General features: G+C 52.3%; 1 protein-coding gene across 1 annotated transcript; it reads left to right on the top strand.

Annotated features, from left to right (window-relative positions):
• Nucleotides 1-10,001: 10,001 nt before the first annotated feature.
• On the top strand, nucleotides 10,002-20,013 carry LOC149912490 (maestro heat-like repeat-containing protein family member 2B). Its single transcript, XM_090130567.1, has 28 exons — nucleotides 10,002-10,181; nucleotides 10,340-10,462; nucleotides 10,597-10,762; nucleotides 10,898-10,996; nucleotides 11,156-11,307; nucleotides 11,666-11,809; nucleotides 12,343-12,435; nucleotides 12,719-12,788; nucleotides 12,904-13,017; nucleotides 13,103-13,176; nucleotides 13,495-13,614; nucleotides 13,742-13,849; nucleotides 14,039-14,198; nucleotides 14,306-14,346; nucleotides 14,583-14,724; nucleotides 15,267-15,319; nucleotides 15,652-15,759; nucleotides 16,063-16,188; nucleotides 16,370-16,492; nucleotides 16,627-16,782; nucleotides 17,001-17,123; nucleotides 17,409-17,488; nucleotides 17,832-17,967; nucleotides 18,084-18,176; nucleotides 18,552-18,647; nucleotides 18,824-18,947; nucleotides 19,127-19,236; nucleotides 19,612-20,013. The coding sequence occupies exons 1-28, from the start codon at nucleotides 10,002-10,004 to the stop codon at nucleotides 19,900-19,902; spliced, it is 3,405 nt and encodes a 1,134-aa protein (XP_089986693.1). The 3' UTR covers nucleotides 19,903-20,013.
• The last annotated feature ends 1,733 nt before the right edge of the window (nucleotides 20,014-21,746 follow it).

The raw sequence follows: 21,746 nt of genomic DNA, 5'->3' as shown, positions 1-21,746 counted from the left end.
CATGGGAAACACCAGACTTTCCATCCTTACAGTCCTTCCTGCGATCATCAGCAATGGAAACAACATCCCACTCACCTTTGCCATGTCTGGCAGAGGTTGCAGCTCTTCCTATTGCATCCCTCTAGCTTTCAAGTCAAGAGCTCCTGTGTCACACAAGGAAACGCAATCTTTTACCTGCTTTGCCATGCTCATGGCAGCAGCAATGCAGATGCCAGCAGCTGATGCCCACAAGGACAGCCAGCCTGGACTTATTTTCATTACATCTCTTTGTCCTGATGTCCTTCTAGAAGCTCTAACATTTCTCAGCAGCAGCAGAGGAGGGCAGGAGGGGTCCAAGGTGAGGGCACACTCTGCTCTTTATCTGGCACTCAAAGAGAAAGAGAAAATGAAAACCAGATGTGTTTCCCTGCCCATGGCAAACACCAGCCTTTCCATCCTTACAGTCCTACCTGACATCAACACTAATTGAAACAACATCCCACTCACCTTTGCCATGTCTGGCAGAGGTTGCAGCTCTTTCTATTGCATCCCTCTAGCTTTCAAGTCAAGAGCTCCTGTGTCACACAAGGAAAAGCAATCTTTTACCTGCTTTGCCATGCTCATGGCAGCAGCAATGCAGATGCCAGCAGTTGATGCCCAGAAGGACAGCCAGCCTGGACTTATTTTCATTACATATCCTTGTCCTGATGTCCTTCTAGAAGCCGGGACATTTCACCATCTCAGCAGCAGAGGGCAGGATGGGTCCAAGGTGAGGGCACACTCTGCTCTTTAACTGGCACTCAAAGAGAAAGAGAAAATGAAAACCAGCTGTGTTTCCCTGCCCATGGAAAACACCAGCCTTTCCATCCCTACAGTCCTTCCTGCAATCATCAGCAATGGAAACAACATCCCACTCACCTTTGCCATGTCTGGCAGAGGTTGCAGCTCTTTGTATTGCATCCCTCTAGCTTTCAAGTCAAGAGCTCCTGTGTCACACAAGGAAACGCAATCTTTTACCTGCTTTGCCATGCTCATGGCAGCAGAAGTCCAGATGCCAGCAGCTGATGCCCACAAGGACAGCCAGCCTGGACTTATTTTCATTACATATCTTTGTCCTGATGTCCTTCTAGAAGCTGGAACATTTCTCCATCTCAGCAGAAGAGGGCAGGATGGGTCCAAGTTGCAGGCACACACTCCCCTGTTTATCTGGCACTGAAAGTGATAGAGAAAATGAAAACCCGATGTGTTTCCCTGCCCATGGCTAACACTAGCCTTTCCATCCTGACAGTCCTTCCTACAATCAGCTGGAATTGAAACAACATCCCCCACATCTCTTTTTTGAACTTATTCATGCATGAATAATAATAATGAGAATTTTTCTGTAAATCTTATTTCTGTATGGAAACGATCAGATAACCGGAGCTTTTTTCTCTAAAACAATCCAGGAAATTTGCATTGCTTATCTATGTACGCAAAACGTTTTTGCCATTCATCTCAAATATCAATATATCTGGCAAAATAAGGTAGAAAAAGTATTTACAGACATTTTAGGACATAGATTACTTCTGGTCAAGTGGGAAAGAATCCCTGAGCTGCAATCATGGAATTCTTTTATCACTTTCTCTGATTTAGCCAGTGTTACTAAAAGGGAAATAAGACACAGGCTTTTTATAGCAGCTGCCAATTTAAGAATGATAATACGGTTTATTTTTCTTGGCTAAGATCAAAGTCCTGCATTTCAGGATTATCTCCAGCTCATCAAGTATAATTAACAGTTTTGGATTGCCACATTATTGTATAGCAATATTGTCTTCCTGCAAGGAATTTCATTGTTTTGACACGTGCCACAGGTTGTTAATAGATTGCCTGATTACCATTTATTTTTTTTATTGGCTTATGGTGACCACAGAAAATTATACAGCAGCACCATAAAAACTTTAAATCCTATCCCATGTATCTGCATTCATACGAAAATTATATTGGAAAGCAGTGGTGAAACTAAGATTACAAAATAAAGCAGAGGACAATTTCAGTGAAAGCCTGCAGGTTTCACAGCTCTGCCCATTTCAACCCCCTGAAGACATCCACGGGTTTCCTGCTGTGGGACACAGGCACTCACCTGCAGCTCAGCACTGCCTGCTCATGCCTGCGCACACCTTCAGGCTGGAACCAAGGAAATCCTCAGCAAAGACATCAGTACACTTTTGTTATGATGACTTTCATAAAGAAGCATCAAATATTTCTTCACGAGAAATACTGCAAGTCCCTTTGACACTAGCCCTTATTTTAAATGTTTAGATTTGTGCTTCATTCAGGCGTGCTGTCACTCACAAAAAGATTTTTATTCTTTGTTTTTCATTCTGAGGAACACAGTGATTTCTGCCTTGTTTACTGACTGTAGGCACAGCAATACTCCTGCACCTTCAGGGAAACAGCAATCCATCTCCTTCACACCCTGATTCTATCAAGCTCATTCACCTTACAAGGTATTTAATGCAAGCAGCTCTTCCAAAAAAGGAGACTAACAGAACCTGCAACCCAGGACACCTCAGTAAGCCAGTACTTTTCATCTCCTGAAGGTGTAGGTAGACACAGAGCTGGAACATCTTTTCCAGAGCTGTGTGATGCTATCTCATCTATGTTCCTTTACTGTGCACTCAGTTTCACTTCTTATCTAACCTGGTTGCATCCCAGGATTTCTGGTGCCAAAAATAAACTGACAGCTTTCATCACTAGTTAAAAGGAAACTGCAATAGGAAAAGCAATTTTTCTGATTTCTCTGTTGATCAAAGATGCTTCATGCAAGCCTGATGCGGTAGAAACAATATCAGCTTTAGAATGACAGTCATTAGAGCAGAATCCTTTCACTGATGAAATCCCACAGTCCTGATTCATACAACACTGACACTGGAGGACACAGTAGTTTAGATGAGAGCGCATTAAAAATGACTAAGTTAAGGTCTCAGCAAAGAGTGACAAGTATGAAAAAAAGAGGTTGCAGAAACTGCTTCAGTTTGGCACTCTGGCATAAAGTATGACAACACACAACCTGCCTGTGCAGTTCCAGAAGCAGAAGAAAGCCGTCAACCAAGACTTGTTCTCATCTGCTCTGAAAGTCCACTGGGCCAAGGCCACTTTTCTCTGACGTGCTTCCAGAAGTATCACTTCTGAGCACTGTGCCAGGGAGTTACAAGATACTGTTTGTGTGTACAGAGGAGAAAAAGACGTCTGTCTGGAAACAGACTTGGTGAAGGAGAAGCAGCATTTTGCAGAGTACTTCAGAAAGAACTGAGCACTGCCCCAAGAGCTTCAGAGCGGCAGGCTGTCACAGTGTGCCAACCAGCTCAGCTGTGAGTTGGCACTGAAGCTGCACCACAGGGAGAACAAAGCCCCCTGTGCACCCTTGGAGAGCCAAGGGTTGGAGATTCATGAACCTTGAGCTCCTTTCCAACCCGGGCCATGCTGTGATTCTGGGATTCTCACCTTTGCCTCATCTGGCAGAGGGAGGCAGCTCTTTCTCTTGTCTCCCTCTGGCTGTCAGGTCACCAGGGCCAGTGTCACACAGGGAACTGCAAACACTGTGTGTGCTGTGCCCTGCCCATGGCAGCACAGAGGCAGCTGCCAGCAGCTGATGCCCACAAGGACAGCCAGCCTGGACTTCCTTTGATTCCTTCCCTTTGGATCAGCGTCCTTCAGGAAGGCGGAACATCTCTCCAGCTGAGCAGCAGAGGACAGCAGGGCTTCGTTGTCTGGGCATGTTCTCTTCTGGCCCTCTGGCCCTCACAGACACAGGAGGAGGACACAGAGGCTGCTGTAACACAGCCAGCCCTGCCTCTCAGGTCAGCTCTCAGGCCATCCTCTCTCCCCTCAGCAGCAGCTCACTGTTCTGCACTCCTCTGGCCTGGGCTGGCAGAGGTGTGCAGCAGTTCTGCTGATCTCCCAGTGCTGGCCATGTCTGCAGTGCCTGTGTGAAAGACACAGGAAGCTGCCAGCATTGCACTGCTCTGCTGTGCCCCTGCCATCACCGAGTTTGCTGTCAGCAGCTGCTGCTACACGTCCATTCAGGCACAGGCCTTTCCTTCCTGGCCCTCTTTCCCCCCTCTCTCCTCTGCTCTCTCTCGTGCTCCCCTTTGGCCTGGGCTGGCTGAGCAGTGCAGGCCTTGTTGTTGCTCCCTGGGCCAACTACGTCACGGTTCCCCGTGACTCTGCCAGCTGCTCTGACACAGCGACTGCGTCCTCAGTGTGGATTCCAGAATGCGACAGACGTCCAGAGAAGACTTCCAGGGCTGATGGGAACATGCTGCCATCAAGAACTGCCATGGCTCAGGCCCCCTGGGAATCTGCTCACAGCGAAAGCTGCTGTCACTCTGTGTGGGCACAGCCTTGTCTGTGTAGGCCTGCTCACACTGCAGCCCCTGTCTGCACCAGAACCGTGCCGATCCACCTTCTCTTGGCCTCCTTGCCTGCATGGAAAAGGGCAGCTTGGGCTGAAGTCCCTCAACTTTCAGATGGCCGAGTGAAGTCTCTGAGCCCTGGTGACCCACGCAGCTCTTCAGCCTGCTGACCTGCTCTGCTGGGGCTGTCTTAAAAGGCAGAGGGCACGTTATCCTCATGTCCCCACATCCATCCCTCTTAGCATACTGTAGGCCAGTTCCTAAAAGGACACCTGCACATTCTCTCTGAATGTTAATCAACATGTAGTTAGTTTTCAGTGGTGATTAGCTATGTGTTTAGTCAGAGGTGCAATGGTTCTAATGGTGAGAGAAAGACATTCCCAGTTGTCATCAGGTGGAACACACTTCAGACTGGAATCCTCAAGCAGACTGCAGTCAAGCTTTCTTAATTACTCGTTGTTCTTATCAATTCAGACGCATCTCTGAATTCCTGCTTGAATGAACATTCTGTAATAATCTGCTGAGACAGCGCAAGGCTTGACAATGAGACTATAGTTTATGAAAGCAGCACTTTTTACTTCCTTTACAAGTTCTTATCTGAATGCTAAATGCAACATCAATTCACTTCTCACTGGGTTGAACGTTTTAAATATTTGGTAAACATAATGGTTCTAATTCTGACATTTAATATGAAAATATTAAAATTCCTTGTAAGTACTTTTTTGTTAGAATGCCAGATGCTAAAGGGATGAAGTGGCACAAGAAAGCAAAATGTCTCTGCTGATGGCAGGAAGGACTGTAAGGATGGAAAGGCTGGTGTTTGCCATGGGCAGGGAAACACATCTGGTTTTCCTGTTCTCTTTGTCTTTGAGTGCCAGAGCCCAGGAGGATTCCTGTTTCCATGGACTGTCAGCAAATTGTCTTTCGCTTTGGCGATCTCTCATTCATCTGGACCCTGAGGATCCACCTGACAGTTTGCCAATAGTTCAAACTAGACAAACACAGACTGAAGAATCTCTCAGTTTTCAGCAGGTCCTCATCAGGTGGCACTTTGGTCCTCTCCTCCCGGCTGCATGACATCTCTGGAATATTACCAGAAAGTGAAAACCCAAGTAAGTTCTGGATGCCCCACTCCTGTATGCATTCAAGGCCAGGCTGGATTTGGCTCTGGGCAGCCTGGTCTAGTGGTTGGCTGCCCTGCACAGAGCAGGGGATTGAAACTAGATGATCATTGTGGTCCTTTTCAACCCAGGCCATTCTGTGATTCTATGATTTAATCAGAATGTAAATGCTGTAGTATCTCCTCATAGGATGCCAAAAATTAGTCTACTCCTGCAGTACTCCAGAATAAACACTGCAAATACACTGCAGTTCATTTAATCCAGCCAATTATTCAGTGCACTCTTTTTCTAGCCAGGCTACTTGATCCTCTACAGCTTCTGGTCTTCTGAAAAACATCAGTGTTTTGTTATTCATGTTATTCACAAGCTCAGTGTTACGTCCTGTGATCTCTCTAGATTTCTCCATGAGAATATGTAGAAATCTGTAAAGCTCTGATGTCCCTCAGTTCACTACACAAAATTTAAGGGCAGTGCCAAATTCCGTATATCTAGTTCATCCTGCAGAATGATGCCATTTTTTTATCTCAGTGAAAAGTAGAGCAGTCAAAGCAGGACTGGATTTTTGTTCCAGCGCAGACCAAATTTCCTGCCTACCTTCAAGAAAAGCTCATCGTGTGTAGCTACAGTTACGTACAGATGCAGCTCCTCTGTTAAAATGCACAGAGAGAATGTTCTCTAACCTTGACGTGAGATATTTACTGATCTTGTATCATGAGTGACCTCCTGATTCTTCACGCCTGACAATTTTTAAATAATGAGAAATAAAACCACATATTTTTCAAAACAGGTATAGAGATTGACTTACAAAAAAATGTTTATCTTGAATCAATCATACACTCAGCATTGCAATAAAAAAAAAAAGAAAAGAAAAAAAAAAGAAAGAAGAAAAGCCACATTCATACAGTGGCATTTTACAGTATTGTAATTCTCATCGTGAAATAATGACCATGTTCTCTTTTCATATCTAAACATACAAATGCTAAAGGCAGCAGTGCTGTTCAAGAATACATTACCAGCTCAAACACTGCTTTGACCATAAAACTGAAGGTAGTAAGGAATTTTATCAAGGAATCACAGAATCACAGAATTGCCAGGGTTGGAACGGACCTCAAGGATCATGAATCTCCAACCCCCCTGCCACACGCAGGGCCACCAACCATTCCACCTAATGCTAGACCAGACTGCCCAGGGCCCCATCCAATCTGGCCTTGAACACCTCCAGGGACGGGGCATCCACAACCTCCCTGGGCAGCTGTTCCAGTACCTCACCACTCTCTCTGTAAAGAATTTCCCCCTGACGTCCAACCTAAATCTCCCTTACTTACAAAGTACATTCGCCAGATGAAAAACAAGGCATCAATACACCTGCATTACTAGAAGCAAATATATTGCACTGACACTTGTAAACCATTTTACCTGTCTCACAGTGATTTTCCAATAAGAAAACAAAGGAAGAAGAAGTATAAAGGCTCCTTGTGCTGCTGGTATGTAAATCACCCAAGCAATCACAAGTGAAGATGAGAATGGTGAAAGCTCACTGCTGATGTACCGAAATCTTCATGTGCTATATCAAACCTGCAAGGAATGCAATGGACAAATGACAAGCTCACGTCTCTCTTCTGACAAGGTTTTGGCTGCAGTGACAGCCTTCTTTCTGAGTCAAATCTTACCATCCTCCCAGCAACAAGCTCTACCTGCTGAATGGCATATTGCTGGGAGCATCCTTCCACAATCCAGTAATGGTCGGAACAGAACTGTGAGCTTGATTTCTTGGAAAATCAGGCTGTGTCTGAATGTATTCCAGCACAGAGCAGGAGAAGAGACGGTACTGAGCAGCATGGCAGCAGGTAAACAAGGCATCGTGTGCACTTTAGAAAGTAGAGCTTTCCTGTGATGGGCAAGGGAGCAAGATGGGGGAAGATGGAGAGAATCAAAGACTGCAGCCCTTGGTGGGAAGGAAAAAGCTAACTTCAGTGTGGGACACAAGCAATAAGGACAGGATTTGGAGAGTTTTCTGCTTTCTATTGAGGTGTTCAGCACCTCACCACTCTTAGAATTTTTCTCCTACTATCGGATCTGACTGTGTGGGTTCCAGATGCCCCAGGCAGAGGAAGAACTCAGTTTGGATTCCTCTCACATGTAGTAGAAGAGGGCAAAGGAAAGGCAATCTGCAGACACCATCTCCTCCAGCAATTTGTAAACCTAGCAGATCTGCCCCATGCTTTATTTATGAGTGAGTGCAATAGAACATTTGGACTTGTGTCAGCTGGAGGAGCTGACTGCTGAACTGAATGGAAGATTTCAGTTTTTCCTTTCAGCCACAGAGATAAGCAATCATGTTTTAATTTCAGTCTGCGTCAGGACACACTGCATAGCAGAGTACTTGTATTTGTACTGTATTAATTGTGACTTTCAGAGTTGCAGTTAAACAGTTTGGGCCCTGATGACTTCAGCTGTTGAAAATAATGCAGCCTAGTCACCTCCTGGGACGGTGACAGCAGTGGAAATGTGAAATTGCTGCCTTCCCTTTTCTTTTTCATGGTTTAGACTCTAAGGTTAGTGTTGCTAGCTAGGTTTGTCATGTTTCTAATGTTATTAGAAATGTAGCAGCAGAGCTCCAGACAGACACCAAAAGAAGTGAAGCTTCAATCTTCATGTGGGCTGGACTCTTAACTGTACGCTTTTTAATAAAGGAGATTATTTTGTATGCCAGCATTTTCTACAATAGAGATTAGTGTGTGTAATACTTTCCACGTATCATCTTTCCTCCTTTCTCACATGAGTTGCTCCCCTAAACAGAAAGTTCGATAAGGGCAAACTAAGAGTTACCTGAAAGCTGCAATAACTGATAAGAACACATCAGCAGAACCAAAGCGTGATTTCTCTTCTGGAGGTTTTATTAGAAATGCAAGTATTCTGCTGTTCAGATAGAAAATCCTTAATAATCTCTATGTAGAAGCAATTAGCAATGGCTCCGTTTTACTGCTGCTGTCAAATCGTATTAGTACAAAAACTGAGATGGTAATGTCTCAGATTTTTTCCTTTAAAAAGCCAAACGGTTGAGCTCAATACAAATACCTGTAAGTGACAGAGATTTAATATTTAAGCCAGCATTTAGTGAAGAAATGCTTAAGCAACTCAAATTCCATTATTTTAAAGTTATTCTCTCTACTCCTAACTAGCCTATTGATATTGGTATAATAAGATTTGCAGTACTTTCAAGAGGTGTGTTTTCTTTATTTTCCTATGTATTTATCACTTTATTTTCATTTCAATAAAACCAGCTGAATGCACAGTTTGAAATTCTATTGATGTATTTTGAAGCCTTCCTGGAGTGACGACATCAGTGGGCATTGGGCAACTGCTGTCATCTCCCTGTACTTGTGGAAGGCTTTTGACATGTTCCCACATTGCGTCCTTATCTCTGAGGTGGAGAGAGATGGATTTGAAGGCTGAATCATTCTGTGGGTAAATAATTGGTCTGATGGTCACAGCCAGAGGTTGTTATCACCGGTTCTGAGTCCGGGTGGAGGCCAGTCGTGAGTGGTGTCCCCTAAGGGTCCATCCTGGGACTGGTGCTCTTCAGCATTTTCATCAATGTCATGGGCAGTGGAAACAACACACGGAGGGTGGTGAGGCACTGGAACAGGTTGCCCAAGGAGGCTGTGGATGCCCCATCCCTGCAGGCATGCAAGGCCAGGCTGGATGTGGCTCTGGGCAGCCTGGGCTGCTGGTTGTGACTGCACACAGCAGGGGGGTTAAAACTATGTGATCATGGTGTCCTTTTCAACCCAGGCCATTCCAAGATTCTATGATTCCATGACACAAGTGTACCCTCAGCAAATTTGCTGATGATACCCAGTGAGGTGGTACAGCTGGCAGAGTAGAAGGGAGGGATGTGATCCAGAGGGACCTCCCGGCATGGAGTCCCCAGTCACTGAGACAGTGCCGGGCAGCGGTGCCCAGCAGCTGCTCCCTGGCAGGGGCTCTCCCCCAGCTGAGGTCATTCCCTGCTTGGAATTCCGCATGGAACCGGAACCCCAGAGCCGAGTGCATCACAGAACATGCTGCGTTTGGGGGCCTGCAGGGCTGCCCTGCGTGCTGCCTGGTCCCCAGCCATTCCCTGTGAGGTGACACTGCGCTGTGATGTCACAGTGGTACCTCGTGCGCCCTCGTGGCAGCGGTGGGAGCGGTGGCTCAGTCCGCTTGTGGGACCCGCAGAAAGCGGAACCAGAGAGAGCGTTGCGTCTACCTGGAGATTTCCTGCTGTCATGGAGCGGCTGAGAGCCCTTCGAGGTGAGTCCCTCCACCTCTCCGCACGCCGTGACGCCGCCCGAGCGCACGTGTGCCTCCAGAGTCAGTTCAGGCCGCGCCGGCAGCACCGTCCTCGCTCTGCTGAGCGCAGCTGCCCGCCGTGGTTTCCCCGGCACCCCAGCAAGGGGAAAGCTCCCTCCCCCGTCCCCGCCAACCGTGGGGCTGGAGGAGCGTTCCTCCCAGAGCCGGCCGGATGCTCGGCCCTGGCTCCGAGCGACACCGGCGGCAGCTGCTCCGCTCTTTGCTTCCAGGTCTCTTTGCCTGTGTGGGCTGCGTGCCCAGACGTACGCGTCGCAGGGAGAGAAGCAGGGTGCCGAGCCCTGTCCCTGTCTCCGCTGTGACTGTGCTGCAACAGCGCCTGCAAGACCGGGAGGTGAGCTGGGGACGTCCGGCCGTGAATCCTTGCCGTGGCGCAGTGCCGTGGTCCTGTGGGTGCCGGGCCGCGGCACCACACCGGCACGGTGATGGGTGGCAGTGGGCGGCTCCCCGAGAGCAAGGGCAAAGCAAAGCATGACTGGTCCCTGTCCCCAGGGTGATCGAGCACAGGTGTACCGCGAGCTGGAGGGCGCCCTGTGGGAAGACGACAGCCGCCCGCCGTGCGGAGTGGTGAACCGGCTGCTGGCAGAGGTGTCCCGGGACCTGACGGCAGCCCAGGTGAGGGGTTACAGCCAAAGGCAAAGGGAGCCGCTGCCCGTGCTGGTGTTGTGCTGGTGGACGGCGGTGGCTCAGCCCTTCCCAGGGTCTCAGGCAGTCTCCTGGACGGTGTGTCACCAGTGACTCCTTTTCAGGGTGTCAGGGACAACGTGAGGATGGCTGCCAGCAACGTCCTGGTGGCTCTGGCCCGGATGCATTTCAGCTTGGTGATGGCTGAGCTCCAGGGCCAGCTGAAGGCCATCGGGGAGGTATCCAAGGATTTCGTGCTCATCACCCTCAGCAAACTGTTCGGCATCTACGGTAGAGTGCTCTCAGCCACCCTACACCTATGACAACTGGGGAAAGGGGTCTTTCCTCTCTGGGGGATGCAGGGCTTCGCCCCCTCCTCTGTTGCTGCCAGGGCTCTGACTGTGGACCTCTCCTTCTCCTCTGCAGCTCCACAGTGCATCCCCTTCACGTGGCTGATGCTGGCTGGCCTGCGCAGTGTGGTGGGCCAGGTGAGGAGCGGCCGGACCCTGCGCCTCGCTTGTGCTGGTGAGTGCTGGCTCCAGAGCAGGGGGTCTCAGGACAGCCCTTGCATCCTGCCCTGCAGACTCTCACAGGCTCCCTTTTCTCTTGTTGGTTTGGTTTTGTTTGTTTTTTCTTTTAAAATTAATTCTTCGTTTATTTTGTTGTTTCATTTTGTTTTCTCAGTTGTGAAACAATGGTCAGAAGGAGTCCAGGTTCACTTCTGCTCTGGAAAGCAATGCCCCCGGCCTGCCGTGCAGAAAGAACAAATCTACGAGAATCTGCACCTGCTCTTCTTCTCCGTGCTGACAAACTGGCAGGACTGCAAGGAGGAAGAGGTGAGCACTGCTGCGTTCCCAGCCCAGGATGGCAGCAGGGACCTCCGTGTCAGCAGCTCTGTCTGTGCCCAGTGGGCTGAGAGCAGAGGGGTGATGAGAGGGAGTGGGCTGGCTCTGCAAAGGGCCCCAAACTGCGCTCGGGGCTGCATCTCCGTGCCAGGAAGCAGCTGCATGTCACAGCACTGTGGCAGGGAGTGCTGGGGACGAGGGTGTGGGGAAAATCTCCCTGCTGTCCAGAGCGAGCTCATCTCCTGCTGGGCAAGGGGGTATGGGGAAGGGGAAGGAAAAGAGAAAGCCCTCTCTGTCGGAAGGGCAGACCTTCAGTCTTTGATGCCGGGCCTCTGCCATTCCTTTCCAGGACAAACAGGCCGTCTTTGGGGCTGTGACTGCCATGATGGCTGTCCTCCTGCAAGAGGAGCTGCACCGAGAGCACGTCTGGGAGCAGCTCCTCTGGCTCGTGCGCCCGTATCAGGAGGTCCAAGACATCTGCAGAGTGACCAAGGTGAGATGTTGTGCAGGGCTCAGGGTGGATGTGGGGCCCATGCAAATGCCACGAGGGGTCAGGGGGATGCGGGGAGGAGGTGGGGAACCCTTGGAGAAAGAAGGAACAGGTGATCAAGGGAGGTCTGAGGCTTCCTGAGCTCTTCCGTCAAGGGAAGAACAATGGGGACAGGAACCAGGAGGGAGCCAGGAGTCAGTGGGGCCCATCTTCTGGGGATGGGAGGCTTCACAACCACCACCGTGGGGCTCTGAGTGCCTGAGGAGCTCTGTGCTAACAACCAGGCAGACCACGTTTAGTTGCATCTGATGAGGGAGAAGAGGGATGCTGGGTGGGAAATGCTTGCAAACGATGCCAACAGGGCTCGGTTGAAAGCAGAGAGACTTTGGGTGCTGCTGAGAGTTGGGGGACAAACAAGAATGCCAAACAGTGTGCAGGAGCTTCCCCCAGTGGAGAAACCATTGGAAAACAGTTTCTCCGCTCCCAAGTGGCTAGATGTGGCTGCAGCGCTTTTTTCCTCTCCTGGTCTCTTACAGAGCCTCACTATCTTCCTGGAGGCCTTAGAGGGAGTTCAGACCATCATCCCCAAGGACAAGTTTCTGGCCATTACCAGTGCCATGTTCTACCAGGTAAGGGGAGCCTATCCTTGCACCCACAGCAGTTTCCCTCTTGTCCAAGTCTCAGGAGGACTGCAGAGCTCTGAGCTTCTGACAGGTGCTCAGCTGTAGCTCCTGCATGCCTGAGGCTCCTCCAGAGCCATGCGTGTGCCCCCAGGGATGCTGTTGGGCAGGCCAGGTTTTGTCTGCATGTCCTCTCCCTGAGAGTGCCCAGGGAGACGAGAGCTTGGCAGCACAGTTTCTTTCCTGTCCTCAGTGCTGATGCGATTTTCTAAAACGGACCTTGTTCCCACAGCTCTCTGATGACACCAGGCAGCACAGCGAGGCTGATAGCACAGAGCTGACCCGCTGCATCCTGCTGCAGGGTAAGGAGAGGAGCTTTGGCAATGCTTGGCAGTGCCCTGGCCAAAAGCTTTCTCGCCAACCTCAGGAATGGGCATGTGTTTCTTGCTAACACAGCACGGGATTTTCTCTCTGCAGCCCGGATCTGCCCAGAGGAAGCAGTCCTGTTTCTGCGGTTGCAGCTGGGCGATGAGAGGGAGGCTGGATGCGTGGCAGCCCTGGGTCTGCTCAGTGCTCTAGCTTGCTCTGATGGTCAGTACCATGGGTTGCTATTTCCAGGGATCCCTTTTGCCATCAGGGTTGTGTCTCCATGCATGCTTCTGCACATCTCTTGCAGAGCCTGTGATGACGGAGAAGCTGCCCCAGGTCGCAGAGGCTTTGCAGTGCGTGTGCAGCGACCCCAGGATCCAGGTGAGCTGCTTTGGGAAAAGAAAGCTCTGTCGGAGTGGTGACGGGCAGGGCTGGGGTGACTAGACAGGTGCTGGGGCATTGACCATATGGTCGCGATGGCTCCTGTGGGGAGAGCAGGCAGAGTGGAGCAGGCAGGTCCCTGTGCTGCACTTGGAAGGCGCACCGCCTGGTGCTACAGCCTGGCCCTCACCTCAAGAGCCAAGGCTTGTCCTCTGCTCTCGCTGTCTCTGCTCGTGCCCAAAGGGCTGTCCCAATGAGCACGTAGCTTCCCTTTGCCTTCTGACCTGGAAAATCAAACCCATAACTGACCCCTGGCAGGTGAGGAAGGCCATTCTGCGTTTCATCGGGGACCTGCTCAGCACCGATGCCCAGAGCTGCTCATCCTGGGACGTAGTGGGGCATATCTTCAATGAGTTCAGCCGCAGCACGGGAAGAAGGGTAAGGACAGGGGGCTGCATCTTCTTTTGGAAGGCCTTTGCTGCTCAAAGGCTGGCACAGAAGCACCAGTGGGACCACACCTGATCCAGCTGAGAGTAACTGGTGTTTCAACAACAATGTTGTGCAGGCAGCTGGAGTCCTTTCTGCCCAGGAGGCCCAGGAAGAAGGAGCTCTGCAAGAGCAGTGCATGAGCATCCTGGGATCGCTGGATTTCTCAGTGAGAGGGATGACCAAAGTAAGTCACACTCTGCCCTGCTGCCGCTCCTCGCCTTCGCACCACGTGTTCCTTGTCCCATTGCAACACCCCAGGTCTCTCCTCCAGCGTGCTCTGAAGCACACAAAACTCAGGGAAATTCACAGAGTCCTCTTCATCTCTGAGCGGAGGCAGGAATGCTGACACGCTCAACTGCTTCGTTCCCTACAGCTCCTGTGGCCGCGGCTGCTGCTCTATGTGGTTCCAGCTCAGTACACGGGCATGCTGATCCCGATCTCCCGCTGCATCCAAAGCCTGGCTGAGAGAGAGGACCTGGCAGCGCGGGAGGTAGGAGAGCTGGATCCACACTTCCTCAGCTCCGTGTTTCAAGGTAGGAGCAGAAACTCCCCCAGGGAGCTCTGCTGACCCGTATTAGCACCCAGAAGGGACAGCGGAGGGACATGTGGCAGGGCACTCAGCACACCTTTCTCCCCGCAGGCCCCCTGCTGACTCCCCAGACGCTGCTGGTGCGCCTGTTGGTGAGTAGATGCTCCAGGGACTGGTGTCACAAGCCCCGAGGAGGAAGCAGCATGGCCGAGAGCGCCAGTGTCCACCTGAGCCCCGGGGCTGCCATTCTCTTCCCAGGCTCGCAGCACCATGGGAAAAGTTGTTGGTTGCTCCTTGCCCGCCAGGGCAGAGCCGAGCTGCTTCCCTCCTGGGAGAAGCCGCTGCTCTTGCTGCAGAAGTGACCCTGCTTCTCCTTGCTCTCGCTCAGGTGGTGGCAGGGAGCCCTTTTGCAGGCAGCGAACTCCAAGCTGCTGCCTTGCTGCTCATGCGAAACCTCCACAGCAGGATCCACAGAGCTGTGGGGGCCATGTGGGCAGCTGAGATTCCCCTGCTGCTGCAGTGCCTTGAAGGTAAAGTGCTGGTGGACAGGGGGAGGCGGAAGAAGGGAAGGGAAGGGGAGGGGAGCGGAGCGGAGGGGAGGGGAGGGAAAGGAAGGGGAGGGGAAGGGAAGGGAGGGGAGGGGACGGGTGGGTAAGGAAAGGGAAGGGAAGGGAGGGGAAGGGAAAGGAAGGGAAGGGAAGGGAGGGGAAGGGAAAGGAAGGGAAGGGAAGGGAGGGGTGGGGAAGGGAGGGGAGGGATGAAAATACAACCTGTGGCCCACTGCTTGCTCTACTGCAGTTCCCATTTCAGGGATATGGCACTGAGGCCCAGGGACCTTTCCCCCTGGGGTCTACCCATTCCAGGAGATGGATGGGCCCTTCACCTCCCCTCAGGCAGCAGTCCTGGAGCAGTTCTGTGTTCTTACTGGGAAAGTGTTTGTGGGGAGGGACAGGTCGTTGTGGAGGGGGCGTAGGTCCCAGCTTTGCCCAGTGCCCAGGCCAAACCAGGTTTGCGGCAGCTCTTTTGTGGCTTGATCCCAAGCAAAGGTCTTTTGCTTCCTATTGCTGTGCAGGGAAATTGGAGAGCTTCCCGGACACTGCAGAGTGGGAGCACCATCTACTAAAGGTACAGCATTGCCAGGAAGCATGGTGCAGAGCAGTGCTTGCCTGCCTAAAGGTGACCTGCTCTCATATGAGCCCCCGCAGGACAGGAACAACCTCTCAAATGCTGCTGCAGAGCGGCCGCATGCCTTTGCAGCACTGCCTCTTCCCATTCGTCCCAAGCCCAAGGCGGCTCTTAGGAGAAGAGCTGCAGGTGGCTTTAATGGAGGGAATGCTGGGGGCAGCTGAGAGAGGGCCTGTTCTTCCAGACACCTCTCCCCAGAAGGCTGCAGCAACTTGGAAATGGGGGAAGAGGCAAAGGGCAAGGGAACATTGGCTTCTTCTGTTCTCCAACAGTTTCTGAGGGCTTCTCTGGAGACGATGGAGGATGACGCCTGGACAAAGGGCCTGAGCTGTGAGCTGAGCCGCTGGCTGGGCAGCTCTGCCAGCAGCTCTGCAGAAAAGGTGGGTTTTCCCCCGGGCTCTACCCAGCGGTGCAGCTGCAGGTGTCCAACTGGGGCTGGGGCTGCGGCTGGTGCTCTGCCCACTCGTCCCGCTCATGCTGCTTCCCCAGCCCATGTCCCCCAGAGGGCCTTTCCCTGCAAGCTGCCCGGGGACCGGCTAAAGCTCGGCCTGCGGCTGCTCTCAGCGACTCCCAGGGAGCGTGGGTGCTCCCTTCCCACCTGGTCCTCTGCCAACAGGTCAGGCTGCTGCTACATCTCAGATTCTGACTTCCTTTTCCGTCCCTTCCCTTCCCTTCCCATGCAGCCTTTCCTGTACAAGGCGCTGGGGACAGTGCTGGGAGCCTGTAAGGCAGTCCTCCACATTCACGTCCAAGAGAAGCTGCTGCAACATCTGACGGAAGCAAACGCGGAGGATCCCTCTGAGGCCCAGGTGAGTTCTCCCCTCCTGCAGCTTCTGTGAGCGTCCCCAGTCTGTCTTCTAGCCCTGCTCCGGACCTTTCTGATCTCCTCACTGCTGCTGTTTCCCTCAGGCGAGGACTGGCCCAGCCACTGTGCTTGGCTGCACCAGTAAGGTCACGCCTGCGCCAACTGCCCCTTGTTCTTTTGTGCAGGGAATGATCTCTCTTGTCAGCCATGCTGCTGAGGGCAACTTCCACCCAGTCCTGGACACACTCATCATGTTTTCGTCCAGGCTGTGCAAGGGCCGGAATGGAAGGATTGCCAGGAGCAAGAAGGTAAAGCGTTACGGGTTTCCACCTTGGCTTTCTTCTGCCTCATTTTCACAGCAGCTCCTGCCTTGGGAGCCCAGCTGCACTGTCGGGCACTGGGGGCCGCTGAGCAAGTTCTCAAAGCACTTCTCCCCACACAGATGGAGCTGGACAGCACGAGAGCTCATGCCACACGCAGCGCTCTCATGCTCGCCTATGGCAGCTTGGCACTGCGTGCCAGCAAGGAGCAGCTGCTCGCCCGCCTGGAGGTAGACATTGTGGGCAACATCCTGCTGCTGTACAGCTGCAGCTGCCAGGTGAGAGCTTGAAACGTGCCAGGGTGTCTGTGCCCAGCCGCAGCCCCTCCTCTGGGGAGATGCTGAGATGGGCCTTCTCTTTCTGAAGGTCCCCTGGGGAACGGTTTGTGCCCAGATGAAGACCCAAGCCCTTCCCTTAGCATCGCCCCCACGTGTCCCCCTTGCAGCCCTCGGCCCTTCCCGCAGTTCACAGTATGTTCTTCTCTCTTGGGCCTCAGGACTTGCGGAACAACCTTGCACTGGTGCAGAGCATCACCGACTCCAGCTCTGCCTTCCAAACCGTGGGTGATTCCGCCAGCCTTAACCCCTCCTTGAAGGGCAAGCTGCTGGAGATCCTGATGGTGAGTGCCTAGAGCCAGAGCTGCCTGCAGTGGAGTTTTGGGCTGTGCCACGAGGCTCGCTTCCCTGGAGGCACACACGTCTCCAGCTGGTGGGAGCCTCAGGTGCTGGCAGGCAGCAGCTGTGCAGCGGGCTAGGTCCACCAGCTGTGGAGCTGCTGCATCCTGCAGTGGGAAATGTGGGAGTGATGGGGCTGGCGCGTGGCAGTTGTGTCTGTCTCTGGGCTGGGTGGAACAGCTCTCGCGTGCTTCTTGCCCGCTTTGACAGTGTCTCTCTGGGACTTGCAGGACTTGCTGAAGAAGTATTACTTGGGCGCCCCTGTCTCCCCAGTGCCCCTCAAGGTGGTTCTGGCCCTGGAGCAGTTGAGGTAAGGGCGCGAGCCTCTGGGATCGCAAAACAGGATGGTGCTCCACCTTCTGGGTAGCTCCGAAGGCCTGGAGGGGGCAGGGGGTGAGGAGAGAACGGCCCTGGTGCTCCCGTCCTGTGGCGGGGAAGAGAAGGGGTCTCCTTCCCTACAGAGAGGGAGGTGGTTCACTGCTGCCAGGGAGGAGGCGGGCACTGCTGGAACTGAAGATGGTGCTCAGCAGCATGCGCTGGGGGTGTTTACTTTGTAGCTGTCGATTAGGAGAACCTTGGATGTTGTCTGAACCAGTCTGGAGAGCGCTGCTAAAGGCCCTTTCTGCTTTCTCTTCCTTTTTTCCTCCTGTCAGCAAGCTGAAGCCCACTTTTGGAAACAAGGACATGCGGGAGATGTTGACTCTGTGCTGCAAGAACATCGTGACGCACCCTTCAGCAAAGATGATGCTGAAGATCAGGAAGTCACAGCACGCAGCGCAGTACCTGCAGGTAACCTGCCGTAACTTTCCCGGCCACCTCTCAGCAGGAGCCCTACCTCAGCACACACAGCCTATGCTCTGGCAGCAGCCGTGATGCCACACCTCAATCTCCTCTTCTGCTTTCAGCTTCAGCAAACATCGTTGAACGCTCTGGGCCGGCTCATGGTGGTCCTGCTCGAGACAGAGCCCAGCTGTGACTTCTTCCAGAACATAGTCCAAGTGAGTACATGTGGGGCAAGGGAGAAAGTGTGATGCCTGTGGATAGCAGGGACAGAGATCTGGCGAATGAGAGGATGGTCAGCGGGGGATGAATCTCCTGCTGATATGCCAGCTCGCTGTGAGCTCAGAAACGGGCAGAGAAATGGGCCCTGAAGGGGGAAAGGCAGGAGCCAGCCCTGGCAGGTCACAGCTCCCGGTTTAGGAGGCAGGAACATCTGCAGAGAGCAGGGACAGCTGTGCGGGGGGGGAAAGGGGAGGGGCTGCATGGAGCCACAGGGCAGCAGGTCCTGAGGATAAGTGCTGGAAAAGGAGGGACAGGGAGAGGGGTGGCAGGAAAGAAAAGATGTCCACAGTGAGACAGATGCCTTGCCCCAGGTCCTGCAGAAATCAATCACCTCAGACGATGTGTGGGAGCGCAAGAGGGCCCTGCAGACCTGCTCCCAGCTGCTGGCTGCTTCTGAAGAGCTTCGAGTGAGTAAAGAGCCCCACCGCATGCCCCCTGCTCCCTCTCCGCTGCCCCTGAGCTGGAAGGCGAGCTCCTCCCAGCTGTGCATGCTGTGCCACCGTGTGTGGGGAAGGCACAGCTGGAAGTAGCTAGTGAGAGCTGGGGCTGCCTACAGCTTTTTTCCTGCCTCTTGCCCCTGCAGAGAGGAGATGCCTGCAAGCACTTTGGCTCCCTGGTGGGATTGCTGGCGCCTCTGACGTGCGACCCCATGCCCGCATCCCGCCAGTTGGCTGTCTCCTGTCTGAGCTCCCTTCTCCGAATCCAAGGCAAGTAGACTGGGTGTGCACCAGCCCTCTTCTCTCCTCCCCTAGGCCCTGTTTACAGGAGGGAGAGGCACTGTGCGCAGCTCTCTTCTCGTCCCCACCCCGTCCTCTGTCTCTGCCCCAAGGAAAGCAGTTCTGTTTCCAGAAGCATGACTTTCCTTTTCTCTCCGTGCTCTTTCCAGCCAAGGAGACCGACACAGTCATCGAGATGGGAGACATCAGGAGCCTGTGCGAGGGGCTGCATGCCTGCAGTACCACCTTGCAGTTCCAGACCTCATCCAAAATCGCAAGGGTAAGTGGGCCCAAAAAGGGGCGGTGGGATCTCAGTGCGTAGGCTTCTGCATGACCCTAAGCTGCCCCCAGCTATGTCTGGCCTTCAGGTGCCCAGTGCAAGGAGCTGACTGTATGATGTGCATTTGTGTGTATGTTGACTGTGTGTGTTTGTTTGCATGTGTGACTGTGGCTGCTGGGAGGTAGGCTTTGCATGTAAGCAGACGCCATGGGTGGAGAAGCTGAGAGAAGGCTCAACTGCCTTCCGTAAAAATAGCAGGGTACGGACAGCAGGAGCGTTGTGATGGCTGCCTGAGTGCCCTCCAGACTGCTTTATGTTTTGAAGAGCTGCCGCAGAGCAGTGATGGGATCTCTCCTGCTTCTCGTTTCTCTGCAGATGGTCTGCAGAAACTTCCCCGTGGAACGCGCCGTCGACTTCATGATGGCCATCAAGGAGGCATTCAAGAAGGCCAAAGGAATGCGCGTGCGTGCTGCTGGGAAGTGGATGATCACCTTTCTGCAGATGTACAGAAAGGACATCTGTCGGGACGTAAGAGACTTTCTTCCACGTGTCTTGGACTTTTTCTGGCTGTTGCATGATGCCTTGTGCCATTTGCTTCTTGTGCGAAAGAAGCACAGCCTGAGTGCAGAGCCAGGGCTTAGACAGGGGGGCTGGCGTGACATTTAGGCTTAGGCCTTGACAGCATGTCAAGGGAGCGGGCACTGCTCCTGCGCTGAATGTCCACGGTCACTCCCTGCAGAGTCAAGGATGCAGCAAGTTGTTCCTTCTCCCCTTCCTCTTTCAGGTTCCACTAATCCTGTACATCTTGCGCAGCTGCGCATCATCCACGCAGCAGAGCGCAGTCGTGCCCTTCCTGTGCCAGGCGGTGATCATCCTCACCCGCTGTCACGCAGAAGTCGTGATCGACAACTTCCGTCGGCTGCTTGGGCCCACAGACAGGTATCTGCTCTCCTGCCTTTGCTGTTGCTGCGGTCAAACTTGTAGCTGGGGATCCCGAGACAAAGCGGCTTTTCTTTTTCCCTCTCAAAGTCTGTTTGAGGTGAAAAGAACTCACTCACAACTTGAGACTCTCCTTTTTCTAGTGAGACGTGGAGAAGAATGAGAGAGTTCTGTCTTCGACGGTGGAGCCAGTAGACCAAAGAAGAGAAAGGCAAAAAGAAAAAGAGAAAAGAAAAGGAAAGAAAAGATGGGAAGAGGAAAGGGAAAGAAAGGGAAAGAAAGAGAAAGATAGGGAAAGAAATGAAAAAGGAAAGGAAAAGAAAGGAAAGGGAAAGAAACAAAAAAGAAAAGGAAAGGAAAAAATGAAAGGAAAAATGAAAGGAAACGGAGCAGAAGGAAATGGAGGGGAAGGCAAGGGAAGGCAAGGGAAGGGGAAAGGGAAATGAAAAAGGGAATCAAAAGGGAAATTTGAGAGGAGAGGAGGGGAGGGGACAAGCAGGGGGAATGGGTGAGGGGAGTGGGTGGGGAGAGGAAGGTAAGAAGGGAAGGGAGAAGGGAGGAAAAAAGTGAGGAAGGGAAGAGGAAGAGGAAAGAGAGGAGAGGAGAGGAGGGAAGAGGAGAGGGAAAGGGAATGAAAAAGGGAAATTTAAAAGGAGAGGAGAAGAGGAGAGGGGAGGAGAGATTGGGGAGAGGGGAGGGGGCAGAAGGAGAGGGGGGGGAAGAAGGAAAGGGAGAAGGGAAGGAAAAGGAGGGGAAGGGAAGGGAAGAGAAGGGAAGAAGGGAATGGAAGAGAAGGGAAGGGAAGGGGAGAAGGGAAGAGGAAAGAGAGGAGAGGAGAAGAGGAAGAGAAAGAGGAGAGAAGGGGAAGAGGAAGGAAGAAGACGAGAGAAGAGGAGGAGGAGAGAAGAGGAGAGGAAGAGGAGAGGAGAGAAGAGGAAGAGGAGTGGAGAAAAGGAAGAGGAAGAGGAGAGAAGGAAGAGAAAAGGAGGAGGAGAGGAGGAAGAGGAGAGAAGAGGAAAAGGAGAGAAGAGGAGAGAAGAGGAAGAGGAAGAGGAGAGGAGAGAAGAGGAAGAGAAGAGGAAGAAGAGAGGAAGAGAAAAGGAGAGGAAGAGGAGAGAAGAGGAGAGAAGAGAAAAGGAAGGGGAAGTGGAGAGAAGAGGAAGAGGAGAGAAGTGGAAAGAAGAGGATAGAAGAGGAAGAGAAGAGAAAAGATGAGCTTAAAAATGTATTATTTATTTAAATAAATTAAATACCAGAATCCTGGCTAAGATGTGAAAAGGGTTTTTTTTTTTACCAAGTCTTCATTTTAATAGCTGCTATCTCTTCTCCACACCAGTTACGGAATCACAGAATCACCGAATGTTGGGGATTGGAAGGAACCCTGTATGATCATCTAGTCCAATCCCCCTGCCCTAGCAGGAACACCTAGATCAGGTCATACAGGAACGCATCCACACAGGTTTTGAATGTCTCCAGAGAAGGAGTCCCCCCAGCCTCTCTGGGCAGCCTGTTCCAGTGTTCTGTCGCCCCCACCGTAAAGAAGTTCTGCACTGGACTCTCTCAAGCAGTTC

The sequence above is a fragment of the Phasianus colchicus genome, chromosome Z, assembly GCF_987193195.1.
Source record: "Phasianus colchicus chromosome Z, bPhaCol1.hap1.1, whole genome shotgun sequence".
Classification (NCBI taxonomy): Eukaryota; Metazoa; Chordata; class Aves; order Galliformes; family Phasianidae; genus Phasianus; species Phasianus colchicus.
Note: the sequence above shows the minus strand (reverse complement) of the source record. Positions and strands in the feature narration are given on the sequence as shown.